Genomic DNA, 15,548 nt, shown 5'->3' with positions numbered 1-15,548 from the left:
ACTGCGTGTAAAAGCGGCCGCGTGAGCCTGCTGTGGGTCAAGGGGATGGGCCCATCCCAGGGAAGGGGTACCTTCTACTCCCCTCAACTCTCACCTCCAACTGCGAGAACTCCTCTTTTTCAGTTACAAAGGGAAATCCTGAATTGAGGGGCAAGCGCTGGGGGCTGAGGATGAGCTTGGACCAACTGAGATAGGGGTTTACTCAATCCAGCCTCACGTGTAAAAGAGAGAGAGAGAGAGAGATTATGGTTCTATGTGAATAAAGTCACACATTCATTCCTCACTGAGATTCCTGCTCCACAGATGGATCCCCTCCCTCTCTAGACCCCCTTCTGAATTGTTCTCTTTCATAAGCAAAGATCTGGAGGAAAGTTCTGCACAAAGGCCTGTCCGGCCAACAGCTTTGGAAATGGAATGGGGACTCAAGACACCAAAGGGATGCTGCCTCCTGTACTTTATGTCCTGAAAACCGGGTACCCAGCTCAAGGGCGGCCAATTCCACAGTCACGCTCAGGTGCTCTTGTGAGGAAAACCGTGAGGTTTGTGTTTCAGGAACAGTGGGCAACATTTAAAATATGCAAAAACCACCTGTTTAATCTCAAGATGACACTTCAGAAGCACTAAGTGGCAACCTGAGGACCGTAGAAACATTAAACAGGAGGATTCTTGCCTCGTCCACTCCAGCTGGAGGACTGAGTGATATTTGAAAGCTAAAGGTTAAGACTACGTGTGCACACACACAATCCTATGGATGTGCGTGCATACAGCTACATATTCAGAGACAATGGTCCCCAACAGCATCAAGAATGAGAAAGACCATGGAGAAAGAGCAATTCCACAGGAGGCATTCCAACCTTCACACCACAATGACCATCTATCTATCTATTAGTTCTCTCCACAATGGTGCGCATCAGGGAATCTCCAGGCCACTCGCGCCTCGCCCAGAATCAATCAATCTTTCCAGATTAGAGTCCTCAGTCTATTCTAAGGAAAGTTTTAACTGTATGTGACAGAATTCCCAGTGTGGAGAGCGCATCTCTGATCCCCATGGCTCACCCACTCTCAGATGGAGTGAGAACAGGAGCAGAGCGCGTAACGAAATGCCACTGGACCCGGGTGAGAGCCTCACCGAGCTCCACACCCCCTCCCAGGTGCTGAGAACTCTGTCCAAGGGCAGGGAGAGGCACCCACAAAGGATCTGCATTCTGGATGTGACCCCGAAGTCGGGGCGTTTGGCGGGGGTGGGGGTGGGGGTGGCGCAGAGCGTGTGCAGCCTCCGCTAACCCTGAGGGCGCAGGACGGAGTAAGTGTCCCCCGCGGCTGCACCCGTCTCATCACCGCCTGGAGGCCTATCAGAAGTCCTGCCGCGAGCCACCAACGTGTCCGAGCCACCAACGTGTCCGTCAAGAAGCACAGGGGACACTCCAGGCCATGTGCAGGCCTGTTCCAAGGTAACTTGTGGCTCCTGGCCTCACCTGAGGACTCCTTGCCTCACCTGGTGCCCGGGGCGCTGGGGCAGGGGAGGGGTAACGAAGGAGTGTTCCCTCCCTACCCTTCTAGGGCATCCCAGCAAGCGAGGGTCCACTGCTGGTGGCACTGGGTGCTGGCAGCACCCTCCGGGGAGGGATGCAAACCCACCAACAGCCCCGCCTAATGCATCCTCATGGTAGGAGAGGCGTGTGCACTGGCACCTCGGTGCCCAGGTCACCCCCTCACCTCTGAGCATCCCTTCCTGCCTTCTGAGCTCCGGAAAGATGGATCTCTCAAGGCTACTACTCACATTCCCCCTTCAGTTAACTTGATGAAACGCGGCGGTGGCATCTGGCAGGAAGGCCGGCACCCTCCGGGCCAGACCATGATCCCCTGGCGGCAGGGCTGGGCTTTACCTGTTTCCGTAAGTCCTGAGCCGACCGATGCAGAGGGGGGTGGTGGTGAGCGGGGAGCCCCCTGGCAGAGGAGCCCGCGGAGGGGGCCGCTGGGGGGTGGCTCGTGGAAGCCTGCTCCCTCCGGCCGTCGGCCCGGGGATCACTGTGCTTCTCCTTCGCCGGAGTGGCCTCTTTGCTTTTGTGTTTCTGAACAGGTTCCTTCTCCCGTGATGACCTGCTGGAACCATTGAAAACTGGAAAGTAAGGAGAGAGGAAGAACAAAGTCACTACAGAGGATGCTGCCTGCTGCCAGGTACCCTAAATCCCCCAAAGACAAAAGGAGAAAGAAAAGGAAAACATTCTGGACAAACATCACATCTCACACGCTCTCAAGACCCAACCTCAAGTCAAAACAACCACCACGAAGGACAGGAATAATCCTAAACACAGAGAGACCAAAAAATATAACTTTTTTATAACTTTTTGTTATAAACACATCCTAGGAACTATCTGCTTTGGTTGAAACCACTGAAAAATCCATTTTAAAAAATCCCTACCAAAAAAAAAAAAAAAAAAAAAATCCCTACAGGGACTTCCCTGGTGGTGCAGTGGTTAAGAATCCACCTGCCAATGCAGGGGACACGGGTTCGAGCCCTGGTCCGGGAAGATCCCACATGCTGCGGAGCAACTAAGCCCGTGTGCCACAACTACTGAGCCTGCGCTCTAGAGCCCGCGAACCACAACTACTGAGCCCGTGCACAGCAACTACTGAGCCCACGCACCACAACTACTGAAGCCCATGCACCTAGAGCCCATGCTCCGCAACAAGAGAAGCCACCGCAATGAGAAGCCCGTGCACCGCAATGAAGAGTAGCCTCCACTCGCCGCAACTAGAGAAAGCCCGCGCGCAGCAACGAAGACACAACGCAGCCAAAAATAAATTAATAGGAAAAAAAAAAAGAAACCAACAGTCACATTCCACGAACAGGACCACCTCATGTATAAAGATACAGGGGATCCTAAAAAAGAACATATTCTTCAGTTTAAAGTAATGCATTTAAGGCTGCAGATCTGCCGACGAATATGGGTCAGGACACAGCTGCTTCACCTGAGCCCTCAGTGACCAGAGAAGAGGGACAGAGAGGCACAGGCGCTCTGAGCCGGACCCGTTTCTACCCCAGGAGTCACAACACACATACAAGTATTAAGTGTTTGCCGACAGCCCAGGGGCCACGGTCAGGCGAGGAAGTCACAGCCTCTGAACCCAAAGGGACTGGACCTTGTCCTCACGCCCATTTTACAGAGGACGCCAATGGAAGGCGAGTGCCGAGCCCAGGCCCTGCTGCCTCCCAGGCCCACCCTCCTGGTCCCCAGGTTGCGCTCAGTGCTGGTTCCCTGTGTGCCTGCTGCACACCCCCGAACCCGCTTCAGGGAGTTGAGAAGATAACAGCGATGCTCAGGGTCCTTACAGTAAACTTCATCACGTTGCTGCCCTGAGGTTTCTCCTCGGTTCACAGCCGGGACTCGCACTCCAGGAAAGACCTGGTGGGCCCGGCACTCCTCCACGACATCTACAGGCCCTTCACATCTGCTTCTCTGGTTCCCGTAGGTCCCCCCACACCCGCATCCCAAACCCCCTGGGCAGGTGGCCTATTTCTCCAGGGAAGGAGGAAGGATGCCCCATGCTTGGCTGCCCGGCCCCACGAGCTCCACGCGGAACAGCCAGGGAAGCCAGTGAGCCCTTGCGGCTGTCATTTTAAAAAGGCTCCTGGGGCTTCCCCGGTGGCGCAGTGGTTGAGAGTCTGCCTGCCGATGCAGGGGACACGGGCTCATGCCCCGGTCCGGGAGTATCCCACATGCTGTGGAGCGGCTGCACCTGTGAGCCGTGGCCGCTGAGCCTGCGCGTCCGGAGCCTGTGCTCCGTAACGGGAGAGGCCACAGCAGTGAGAGGCCTGCGTACTGCAAAAAAAAAAAAAAAAAAAAAAAAGGCTCCTGGAGTATTTCCTGACAGAAGGAGCCTTAAAAGGTCACTGTGCCCACCCACCCACTGGGTACCTCCACGCCAAGGTTACCCACCCCACAACCAGGCCCTGCAGAATGCCAGGCAGAAGTCACCACAGGACCAGGCAGCTGTAAAGAAAAACTTCCGCCTCCTTTGAGTTGAAACCTCTTCCTGAAGCTTAAAGACTCAGAAGGCAAACCCCCTCTCCCACTGGTCCATCAGACAATAACGTATGTCTTCCAAGGACGCCCTCCCCAGTGCCATCAATGCTTTCTTTGTCCCCCCATTTGTCTAAGTGGCCTTTAAATTACATTTATGCCTTGTAGATTGCAAATATTTTCCTCTTTTTTGCTTTTCCATCTGTTATGTTGCTAAATCCGCTAACCCACTTTTTAAGTTTCTTAGCTTCGAAAGTTCTCCCATGAAGCTGGTCAGAGGTGGGGACTTTCTTACACGCAGCCAGCAGCACCCCGCAAGAAGAAGAAGAAAAAATATCCGAACATATTTTCAGATGGTATGACATTCCTCTAAGTTTCCCCCTAATTGTTTCTGACTCGATCGCTTAGATTTGCTTCTTTAGTGCACCTGTTATTACACCGTATGTGGTGTAACGCACAGATTCACGCTTTCCGTATCTGGATGGGCTGTGAGCCCTGATCTCTAAAGCTGCTCGCAGCCCCAGTGATGACACACTCTAAATAGATGCTCAATACGGACGTAAGGACCACGCCACAGCAAAATACGGTATATGATCCCGTGTTGTGCAAGGCTCTGCTGGTTACTTTGTTACAGAAAAACGGAGCGCTTCAAATGGTTGGCATTTATTCTAAGTGTAACTAACTACACGTTGTCAGAATCCATTCATCATACCCAAGCTGGCGCTATCTGCACTCGCCTTCCAGACAAATTAGAAGCAACATCCATAAGAAGTCATACTTCAACGTGATTAAAAATCAAGCCAAGGAACATGAATCTAGGCAATTCTTGACCGTTCACCAATTTTCTCAGGCAGTGAACATAGCTCCTTTATTGAAACAAAGCACAGGAAGTTTCATCTTTTTATTTTTAATCTTAAATACTCCATACTTTCCTGACCTTTGCTACTGCCACCAAGATGAGCAGTGTGCTAATACTAGAATTACTTACTTCTCTGTTTGGTTACAAAAAAAATTTATTCTGGGGGTTGGTTCCCTTTCACAAGCTTGTATGAGTGCCTCAATTCCCAGCCCTACTGCCTGCACCTGGGCAAGCTGTGTAAATCCTCAGTTTTCTCTCTAAGGCTGAGAACCACACACTCCTACGTAGAGAGTGTGCAGTGCCCTGTCTGGGTTCGGCAGGCACTCGGCACTGGGGAGACCTTACTGCTGCTGCCTCTTTAAAGGGACCGTCTCAGGTTATTACACGCAGATTGTGGCCAGAGCTCTTCTTCTGGCCTCCCACCCTCCCCGCAAATGCAGTAGAAGAATGGGCTTCAATACAGCCCAAGGGCAGGCCTAAGCCGACTCACCATAACCTCCTACTCGACCCGGCTGCCTACCACTGCCTCCCAATATCCTATTTCATGGGAAAACACAGGCAGTGCCAACGTCCTGGCCAAGCAAGGAAAAATATGATGCTGAAACCACAGCCCTCGTTGTTCTACCAGCTTAACGAGCGACCTGACCCATGGGGGACCCACAGACCCTTTCAGGGGATCCCCTAGGTCAAAAGTACTTTCTTAATTATCCTGAGAGTATTTACCTTTTTTACTGCGTTAACATTTCAGTGATGGTAATGGCTAAAGGTGGATCAGCCATCAGGGTAATGCAAACCAACATGACCATGAAATACCACTTCACATCCCCTAGGACGGCTACGTTCACAAAGATGCATAAAGGCAAGTGTGGGTGAGAATGCAGAGTGGAACCTTCAAACACTGCAGGTGGAAATGTAAAATGGTGCAGCCACTCTAGAAAACCATCTGGAAGTTCCTCAAAATGTGAAACAGAGTCACCATATGACCCAGCAACTCCACTCCCAGGTATGAGCACAAGAGACATGAAAAATATGTCCACATAAAAACATGTATATGAATGTTCAGAGCAGAAATATTAACTATAGTTAATAACTGGGGAAAAAATCCAAAGGTTCATGCACTGGCATTTAGCTAAACAAAATGGGGTGTCATCTATCCATGAAAAGCAATCAGGAACAGATACGTGCTCCAGCATGGACGAATCTTGCAGACATTATGGGACGTGAAAGAAGCTAAGGACAGAAGGTCACCTATTATAGGATTCCATTCCTATGAAATGACTAGACCAATACATAAGAGACAGAAAGTATGTTAGTGGTTGCCAGGGGCTGGGGAGGGTTCAGGAAAATGGGAATGACTCCGAATGGGTACAGATTTTTCAGGGTGAAGGCGATGAAGATGTTCTAAAGTTGACTGTGATGATCATTACACAACTCTGTGAATATACTAAAAAGTACAAAATTGTACACTGTGGGTAAATTTTATGATATGTGAATTACATCTCCATAAAACTAAAAACAGAACAAAACCAAAAGAAAACGTCAACAGGTAGCAAAATTCAACACAAATCAATGCAGTGGCGCCAAACTAAATGAACAAATATTGGTAATCTTCATTACCATTTACTAGCAGTTAAAAAGAAAAAGACAGTTTCACTTTGGAAAGTGATAAAGCGATAGAATTGTTAACAGTATTAAATCTCAACCCTGGAATACACATACTTTGTGTGACAAAAACGGAACCACAGGACTTCCCTGGTGGCGCAGTGGTTAAGAATCTGCCTGCTGATGCAGGGGACACGGGTTCGAGCCCTGGTCTGGGAAGATCCCACATGCCGCGGAGCACCTAAGCCCGTGAGCCACAACTACTGAGCCCACGCACCACAACTACTGAAGCCCGCGTGCCTAGAGCCTGTGCTCCACAGCAAGAGAAGCCACCACAACGAGAAGCCCGTGCACCGCAACGAAGAGTAGCCCCCGCTCACCGCAACTAGAGAAAGCCCGAGTGCAGCAACAAAGACCCAATGCAGCCAAAATAAATAAATAAATAAATAAAATAAATTTACTTTAAAAAAAAAAAGGAACCACACATAAGGCATTTCTCCTGAATACCAGTATGACGACTATTCCTAGGGAAAAGCACTTGTGAGATCAAGTTGTAAGCTAGCTGCTTTTTCACGGAATGCTATTTTTACTTGAAAGGACAACCGATGCAGTTATTTGTCAGCCATTTTCTCAAAAATGAATAAAGTGAGGCTGTCAAGGAAAAAGTAACAATGTTTGCTGCCAACGACAGAATTCACGATTTCAGGCAAAAATTACAATTCTGGAAAACGTGTATCTGCCACCATGAGTTCGACGGCCTCTCAACACTTAAAGACTTTCCTGATGAGTTCAGTGCAGAGGGAAGATTCTTTGAAACAGCGTAACGGAAGGTGCCGATGACTGGTAGGGGTGGATAACCCAGTGAACCATTATTTTCAAACAATCAATACAAGACATTACAAAATTGTGTGTGGGTCAGAGAGCCATTCGAGGGAGAAGGCAAACCAATGGATGTTAACGTAACAGAGCAGGAGAAGCTCACCGATGTGGGTTCAGATGATGGTAACAACTGACCCTGAAGAAACTACCACTGGTTGAGTCTGGGTGTGAAATCAAAGAATAAAATTTTCACAAAGGCTCCTCCCTCTTCCAACCACCTCTTTGTCCGAGACTGATTTTCTTCGTATATGACTGAATGCAGAAGCAGACCTAAGAATCTAGCCATCATCTCCTAGGCCAGACTTCAAGGACATCTGCAAAAATGGAAAATCATGCAACCCTCCTCTCCTGTTAACTGTTGGGGTTTGGAATATTGTCCCTTTACATGACAATGTTCTTTGTGTTAACATGTAATGGGGGTTTGTGTTATTTTTAAATGAGTAAATATTTCTAAATTACCTCAGTCTTTAATTTTAATATGGTAAATATCAATAAATACAATCCACAAAATAAAAGCCTCCTGGGGTCCCTCAATAGTTTTTTAAGAGCAGAAATGGGTCTTGAGACCAACAAGCCTGAAACCAGTAGGCTGGATCACCTTTTCCGTGGTTATTAGCTACACCGTGGTTTACTAGAGGGTTTGAGGGCCCCTGTACTTATGCCTAGACCTACAAAGCCCCCAAAAAGCTCAGGCTCTAAAATGAAGCTACTTAAAGTTGAATCCAGATAAATCATTTGCTAACTATCTGACCTTGGACTGGTTTCCTGTCCAAGCCTTAGTTTCCCAATTAACTACTTATCTCATAGGGTCACTTGGAGGATTCAGTGAGAAGATATTAGTCTAGAAAGGATCTTTGCGGCAGCAGTGGGCAAGCGTTAGCTTGTAAGGATCACCACACCACGACCGGGTCAATGCCACATGGGCATCAGGGCACCAGTGCTCACGGTTTGTCACTCTTTTCTTTTCCAGGTGAACCATGGGGGCGAGGCCAGTTGCTAGAAAGAGACTTCAAGGAGCTTAGTTAAAAGCTGGCACTGTGGTTAGCCAGCAACATCTTTCTGAGATCTGGGGGCGGGAGGACAGAGCCTTCACTGTCATTATCTGTACCTGAAACAGAACGCACAACTCTGCTTCTGTTCTAATGCCCTGTAGGAGCTCTGACACCACAAACACCAAAAATGACTCCCTAGGAAAACACTGTGGGGAAAGGGAACCCTGATCACAGAGAGGAGAGGCAAGAGGGAGGCACGCGCCCTTCACGTAATAAACCGAAGCGGCTGCTCTGTGAACTGCAGCACAAGTTTCCACTAAAGACTATTTTGATCAGATCATCGGGAAAGGGGAAGGTTTTCAAAAATACAAAAATTAAAAATGGAATCAAATTAACTTTGATTTGCAAACAAAGGGAGAGTTCTCAAAGGAATCCCCGTTCTGTAACCGCCTTGCTGTTTACAGCAGCCGTCCACCCAAATGGCAAACACAGCCAAAAAGCCAACTCACGTGTCACTGGGAGGTGGATGGGGGGGCGCTTGTTAGGTGAAGATGATGGTGCCTGAGACGAGGTGTGTTTTGTCCTCAACAGCTCATTAATTTTAAGTGTCGTGGGAACCTGCAGTTTTGCTCCTCCAAGTAATTATCTTTTGTCTTAATTTGTAAGATTCTCCAGAAGAGGAGAGAAGGGGAAAGGAAAAAATATTCACTCTCACAGGAAAAGCCTAAACCCTGTGAACATAAGAGACAGAAAGTTCGAGATGTACAGAGGACACACACACACTGTCTCCAATTAAAAGAAATAATTGGACTCATCTCTTTAAGGAGAGGAAAAAAGCATTTATCACGGTGAACCATATTAGGAAATTGTTTTGTACTCAGATACAAACACCTCTGCATTAATGAACAGAGACAAATATATTGATTTGTATATACATACTCTGAAAGTTAAATGGTCTGTAGACAAGGGTTTCCACACCACAGCAAGCAAAACCTTTAAATCCAAAGGCTGGTATTCTGACTTAGGGTCACTTCAGAAGGTAAGGTTTGCTCCCAGAAAGGGATGAAAAAGAAACGGGCAAGAAGGCACTTTAGAAACATCTTCACCAACAAAATCCCGCCATCATCTGTAAGGTGGAAAGCGATGCTTTCCAAGGAGGAACTCACGTCTACAGCTCCAGAGTCTGTACTAAACGGTGTTCCCCCACCTGACTCTGTCCACACAGATCCGGACGAGATTCCTGGGGGATCCACAAGGCAGTCGATAAAACGCTGATCATAAGGTCTTTAAAACCCTCACTCCATACACAACCTCTTGGAGGGACAGGGATAGTTTGGTTGCGATTTCTAGCCACCAGGTCCAAACACATCTATGCCTGAATTCCCACAACTACAAAACAAACCAGCTGCCTGCCCTTATCTGCCCTCCAGGAATCGCTAAAGTATTCAAAATAAAGTATGTAAAATGCTATCCGTTCTTCAGAGAAAGGAGCTGTGCAAATACAAGCAAGTTGGATCTTCTTAAAAGCGCCTGCTGTAACAGCAAAGACCCACATGTGCAAACAGTCACTCCCTCTCAACAGAGCGCACAGGTCAGCAGCAGCACTTCTGCCTGCCCCCTTCCCCTGCCAGAGCCGGGCGCCCCAATTGTGCTAATTATTTGTGCTGCCAAAGGCACCTCATCTGAATGACAGCAAGTCTTTTATTAGGTGAGCAGGAAAGAGGACTCCTTTCTTGGCATCTGGCAAAAGTCCTATGATATCCTGAGATGACCCAACACATCTAACCTTCACCTTGAAGGAGAAATACAAGAGCCATTACCGAAAGCTGGGCCGGAAGGTCTGCCAGCAGACACACGATGCACAGGAGGAAAGAAGAAGCAGGAAGCTGAACGTGGGACTAACCCCCAAATTACCTAAAATAAGACCCGTCCCACCCCCAAAACAAATCGAAGGGACAAAAAAAGAATCGCTGTAAATAGAGAAGACTGTGCTACAGAAAGGCAAAGAGAAGCAGCCACGTTTCTGATCTGCAGCCAGATATTTAAATGTAAGCTTCGTGTCATTACAAGGCGTCCTGACTCGGGGAAGACAGACTCCATCAATCGGCTGGCACGGAATCCTTGTTACTGTACAAAAGCCGCACTTGCTCCCTGGAGCCAGTTCAACTTTGAGTCACTATTGTCTGAAAACAATGGAATGTGTCTGCCAACCTGTGCCAACAGTTCAAAAGGGTTTTAATGCCGCCTGTGTTGAGTGCTGTAACCCAGTTTGCCCTGGGTAAAAACGGCTCCACTGACTTAGCTCCAGCAATCACGTGTCAAGGTAGAGAAAGCCAGGACTCGTAGGTCAGCATAAGCCCCATGAGGATCTCACTCACGCTGGGAGCCCAGCAAGGGCTGAAACCTACAGAGGCCTCCAAGCACCCAGCGCCAGCATCACAAGCAAGTTCTACTGGTTTACACGGAGTTTGCGGAAGCCCCTGGGATTTCCACTCAGCGAGATCTCATCACTTCGGCTACGTGTGTAACAGGAAACAAATCTCTTGGAAAGAAGTTTTAAAGCAAATTGGATTTTCTTCTCTTTGTAAGAACCTGACTCTGTAGGTCATACAATGTTTTTCCTGTCAAAAAACTTGGTTATTACCAGGGTTCCAAGATCTAGAAATGTGAATACATGATGGATACTGATGTAACGTACCTGACAGAGTTAGACAGATTTGCCAATTAAACACGTTTCTTACATAGGATCCTAATAACTGCAGACACCAAAGTGTGAAAATGGCACATGGCCTTTATGAGAATACAAAGGTCAGGGCATCAGAAAGACCATCAATCCAAATGAATGGCTTCTGTCATTGAAAAATGGTTTCTTGGCCCCCTTGGCCCCCAAAGGAGCCAAGGAAAGGACAAGACGGATGGCCAGATGGTGCCTGACCCCCTGCCTGTCCGCAATTCAGGTGGCTCCATGGCTCTTGCATTCTCCAACATGCCATGGCAGGGACAGAGGACTGACTGCCTGGGCTGAGGGCCTGTTGGGAGGGTGGGCAGTGGTCCAAGAGGAATCTCATACTTTCTCACCCTCCAGAAATAAGACAGAGCAGAGAACTATGGGTTATACTCAGAGGGAGACAAGCATCAACTCTGGAAGAGCAAATGAATGAACTGATTTTGTAGCTCAGGGTTTCACAGAGCCCTGCGTTCAAGGACATGAATTCTAAAAGGCCAACCACTTCCGAAGTGAATGGCAAGACTCTAGCCCACCTTCGGATCTGAACAAGGAAGCTCTGACTATTCACAACAAACCGGGGGAGAGAGACACCTTGGATGTGTGCACAAGAGCTAAACTGGAAGGCACTCCATGTACACAGCCACTCTACAAGTTATAGAAGAATTAGTTATTTGCAGAATAAAAATATTAGTACAGAAAACCAAATACAGAAATATCTGTATTGTAATAAGGACTGTTTTCAAGGTTCTCCAAATAAATTCTGTAGATCTGCTATGGTACCACACCAACCCCCCCAGCCAGGAAAGGAATGACTTTTGGAAATCCTATACTCACACTGTATAGTCTCTGGGAACAGCACAACTTCCCAAGTGACTAAAATGTCCCCTTAAGACAAGCCAGATGAATTTACCTGGAAATACTAAACACTGAGCAGCTGGGTCAACAGCTCAGAGATTCAATTTATAATATGTATGATATAAACGTACCCCAGGCAAGTATGGACAACAAAATTGTTTGAAGATTCTGAAAATCGTTAATTTCTTCAGAACTGCAGAGTATCACAGTTCTTTAGAAGAGTCATGGGGCCTGAGGCCAGCAACAGGACAGTAGCCAGCACCCCCTTTCTGAGAACCCAGTCAAGCACCAGGCGCTGTGCTGAGTGCCTCTGTCACTCACTCATTACTAACAGACTTGTGTTCTCTTCAGTAAGCTATTATTCACATAGCACGTGATCCACTCATTCAAGGCGGACCATCCAGTGGATTCTGGCATATTCACAGAGTTGTGCAACCATCACCACAAAAATACAAGTTTAAAATGTTTTCATCACCCCCAAATGAAACGCCATCCCTACCCACTCCTGAACCCTAATGGAAAAGCCAGGTGTCCGTCCGCACACCAAACTACCAGGGGCCAGAGCAGTCCTAGATGTGTGTGTATATCCCCAAGGTCCCGCGTGGACCGAGAGAGCAAACGCTTCAGCAAGATGAAAAGAAACAGGGACGGGCTGGTCATACTGGTGGACGGGTGTCACCGGCGACCATCTACCACACTCGGAGCAACTCCCTCAGATGCGGTCAGTAACGTCACAGTGCTAACAGCAGCCCCCTCGGGCAGCCCTCACTGCGTGCCAGGTATTTGAAACGTACTAACTTTCCAGGATTCTCTTATCAACTGCAAGGTTGTTCTAGACTTCAAGATCTTCTCACTCACACGTGGAGTTAACAGCCAATACAGTGTTCTCTACCACATCGGAATAAAACCTATATTGACTCACTTGCCAGTCACAAAAACCTATGAAAGGACTTCGCTGGTGGTGCAGTGGTTAAGAATCCGCCTGCCAATGCTGGGGGCAGGGCTTTGAGCCCTGGTCCGGGAAGATCCCACATGCCATGGAGCGACTAAGCCCGTTCGCCACAACTACTGAGCCTGAGATCTAGAGCCCGTGTGCTACAACAACTGAAGCCTGCGTGCCTAGAGCCCGTGCTCCGTAACGAGAAGCCACTGCAATGAAGAGTAGCCCCCGCTCGCCACAACTAGAGAACGCCCGCGCACAGCAACGAAGACCCAACGCGGCCACTAATTAATTGATTAATTAAAAATAAAATAAAAACCTATGAAAAAGCACTCCTACTACCTCTTTAAAGATAAGAAAACTAAAACTGCCCGAAGTTGCAACCACATACGGTCAGACAAGCATCAGTGTCCTGATCTCAACCACTAGGTCAAGTGGCCCCAAATGGAAGAGGGGTGGAAGGTAAAAGAAAAAAGCATTCCTCAGCTGGAGAGCATCTCCCCGTGGCACATGGGGGGACCCTGGCTCTGCCCACACAACCCACCCCTCCACCGCCCAGACAGAAGGGCTGTTGAATGCACCTCAAAGGCAATCACAGGACAGAAATGGGGTGAAGTCACCCAAGCAACCGCTTTTCGGCCCTTACACAACTCCCCCACCACCACCATGTCAATCCAAAAGCAATGAAATTATTCCAGCTGGGAGTCCGATAACATGTTGTTTAAAAAACACTTGTGGGGAAAAAAAAAAAAAGACTTGTGAGAAATGTCCTTCTTCAGAAACAGAGGAGCACACAAAGAAACAGTGGTCTCTGCTATTCCTTCCACTTTTCATTAAGTGCAAAACAAGCATGTGGAGAATATACAACGTGGGGCTGATGGGAACAACCCACCCTCACTGAGTTCTCCTGTGCAAAGGCTAAGGAATGCCTCACCACCTAGGAAAAACCAAAGCCAGCATCATTCCAGACAAAAGCATTAATTCCTCTACCCTACCTCACTTACCCTGCTGAAAAACAATTACCAACGATGAGAACTTCTCAAAAACCGAGCCACTTCAAATATCAACTTGTAACACAAATACAAGAGCCACGTTTTGATTGTGTTGTTTGATGGCCAAATACAGAGATTAGCTAAGGGCTCTACTGTTAGGATCATTTGAGGTTCTGTATACTGAAGCACATTCTGGAAACTCTGAAGAGCCATCGAAATGGAAGCCGCTGGAGGCACTGTTACCGTAACCCTTGAGTGTTGAGGCAAGGTCAAAAGCACGTGTGATGCCATCCTTGTCATTTCAGATTATGCATTTTAATAAACACATCCATTTCCCTTAGGATGCGCAGTGGGTTATAAATGAGAACATCTGAGTCCTCTGCAATGTTTGCGCAACTAAACATGTGCCTGGGGTCACCAGGCTCTGCCAGGGGACTACTGGGGTCAGGGCTCCTATCCCTGGGAAGTTGAGCACTGCCCCAGCCAGGCCCCATTAGACACCTACGGGGAGGGCAGGGGGAGCGAGCATTCTCTCCTGGCATCAGCTCCCACTAGCTCCACTCCTGCTCTGTAGGGAACCTGCTACTTCACTGGGGTTCAAGTTTAGGGGAGAAACAAGATAAAGGAGGACACCATCGGCAGCTTGGGTTCTCGTTTCTTCAAACCAACACAGCCTAAATAAAACTCTGGACCTGCCGCCAAATCAGGGTTTGGGGCCAAAGCTACCCCGTAATAAAGAGTTAGTTTTCCCCATTTTGTTTTCTGTGCATTTATTTCCCCACATTTCAGTGAGGGTGCTGCGCCCGGGGGAGGTGCAGATGCTGCTGCATTTCCCGACACTCCTCGGCATCTCCAGCATACGAAGCGGGGGCAAGCACCGCTGGACCAGAGAAATCCTGTGTCAGGGAGAAGAGCCCAAAGGCAGCTTGCTTCTCCACTCTCTCACGTGGAAAAATTCCGCAATTCTGAGGACCTGCTTGACCACGTGGTGATTGTGGCCTCATCCAGGTTTTCCCTGTTAGAAAATCTATTTTCACACTCGGTACACTGTTCCCCTGAGTCCAAAATCAGAAGGAAACGGAGATGATCTGTCTGTAGATTTTACTTTTTGGAAAATGAGGGAGTTAAAACTGAGGCAAGTATCAATCAATCCGTCAATCAAAAACTAAGGCAAGGGCCGGGAAAAGGAACGCCCTCATCTCATTCACGAACTGTACCCCGCCTTTTCTTCCCATGCAGTCAGAGAACTTACTTTACTCTCCAGAATGATTCTTAGCTCATGTTCACCAAGTGCCCTGTAAAATCAGGGAGAGGGGGCCGAGGCGTGGGAGGGCCACGTGAAGGAGGACAAGAGCATCCCCGGCCTCCCCGTGGCACAGGTGTCACACCACAGGGCCCTCTCATCCATCCTGGGGAGCGGCAAGGCCAAGTGGTCGGCCTCATGGCTCAGGAGCCCTCTGACACCGGCCTCTGCTCACTGGGAAGCAAGCAGTCGTCAGCGCCTTGCAAATCTGATCAAGCTTGGGGCTCTGCAGGTGCTCTCTGAACCTGAACTAGAGAAGTTCAGTTTTCTGAACCTGAAGGAGGCCCCCTCTGAACCCCAGACAGAAGAAACGAAGTCAGTCAGGGCTGGTCCTGGGTGAGTCCAAGCAGTTTCCTCATATACATAATCAGCG

The 15,548-nt window shown here is 48.4% G+C and overlaps 1 protein-coding gene across 10 annotated transcripts in view; it reads right to left on the bottom strand.

Annotated features, from left to right (window-relative positions):
• The window catches only part of JARID2 (jumonji and AT-rich interaction domain containing 2), a 242,835-nt gene that overhangs the window by 29,086 nt on the left and 198,201 nt on the right, over positions 1-15,548 (bottom strand). For all 10 annotated transcript variants that reach the window (XM_033863847.2, XM_033863846.2, XM_033863842.2 and 7 more), the window contains one exon: positions 1,887-2,119. In XM_033863847.2, the coding sequence (XP_033719738.1) occupies positions 1,887-2,119 (233 nt within the window). The remainder of the gene's footprint in view (positions 1-1,886; positions 2,120-15,548) is intronic.

The sequence above is a fragment of the Tursiops truncatus genome, chromosome 10 (genome assembly GCF_011762595.2).
Source record: "Tursiops truncatus isolate mTurTru1 chromosome 10, mTurTru1.mat.Y, whole genome shotgun sequence".
Classification (NCBI taxonomy): Eukaryota; Metazoa; Chordata; class Mammalia; order Artiodactyla; family Delphinidae; genus Tursiops; species Tursiops truncatus.
This window is presented reverse-complemented; position numbering and strand designations above follow the sequence as displayed.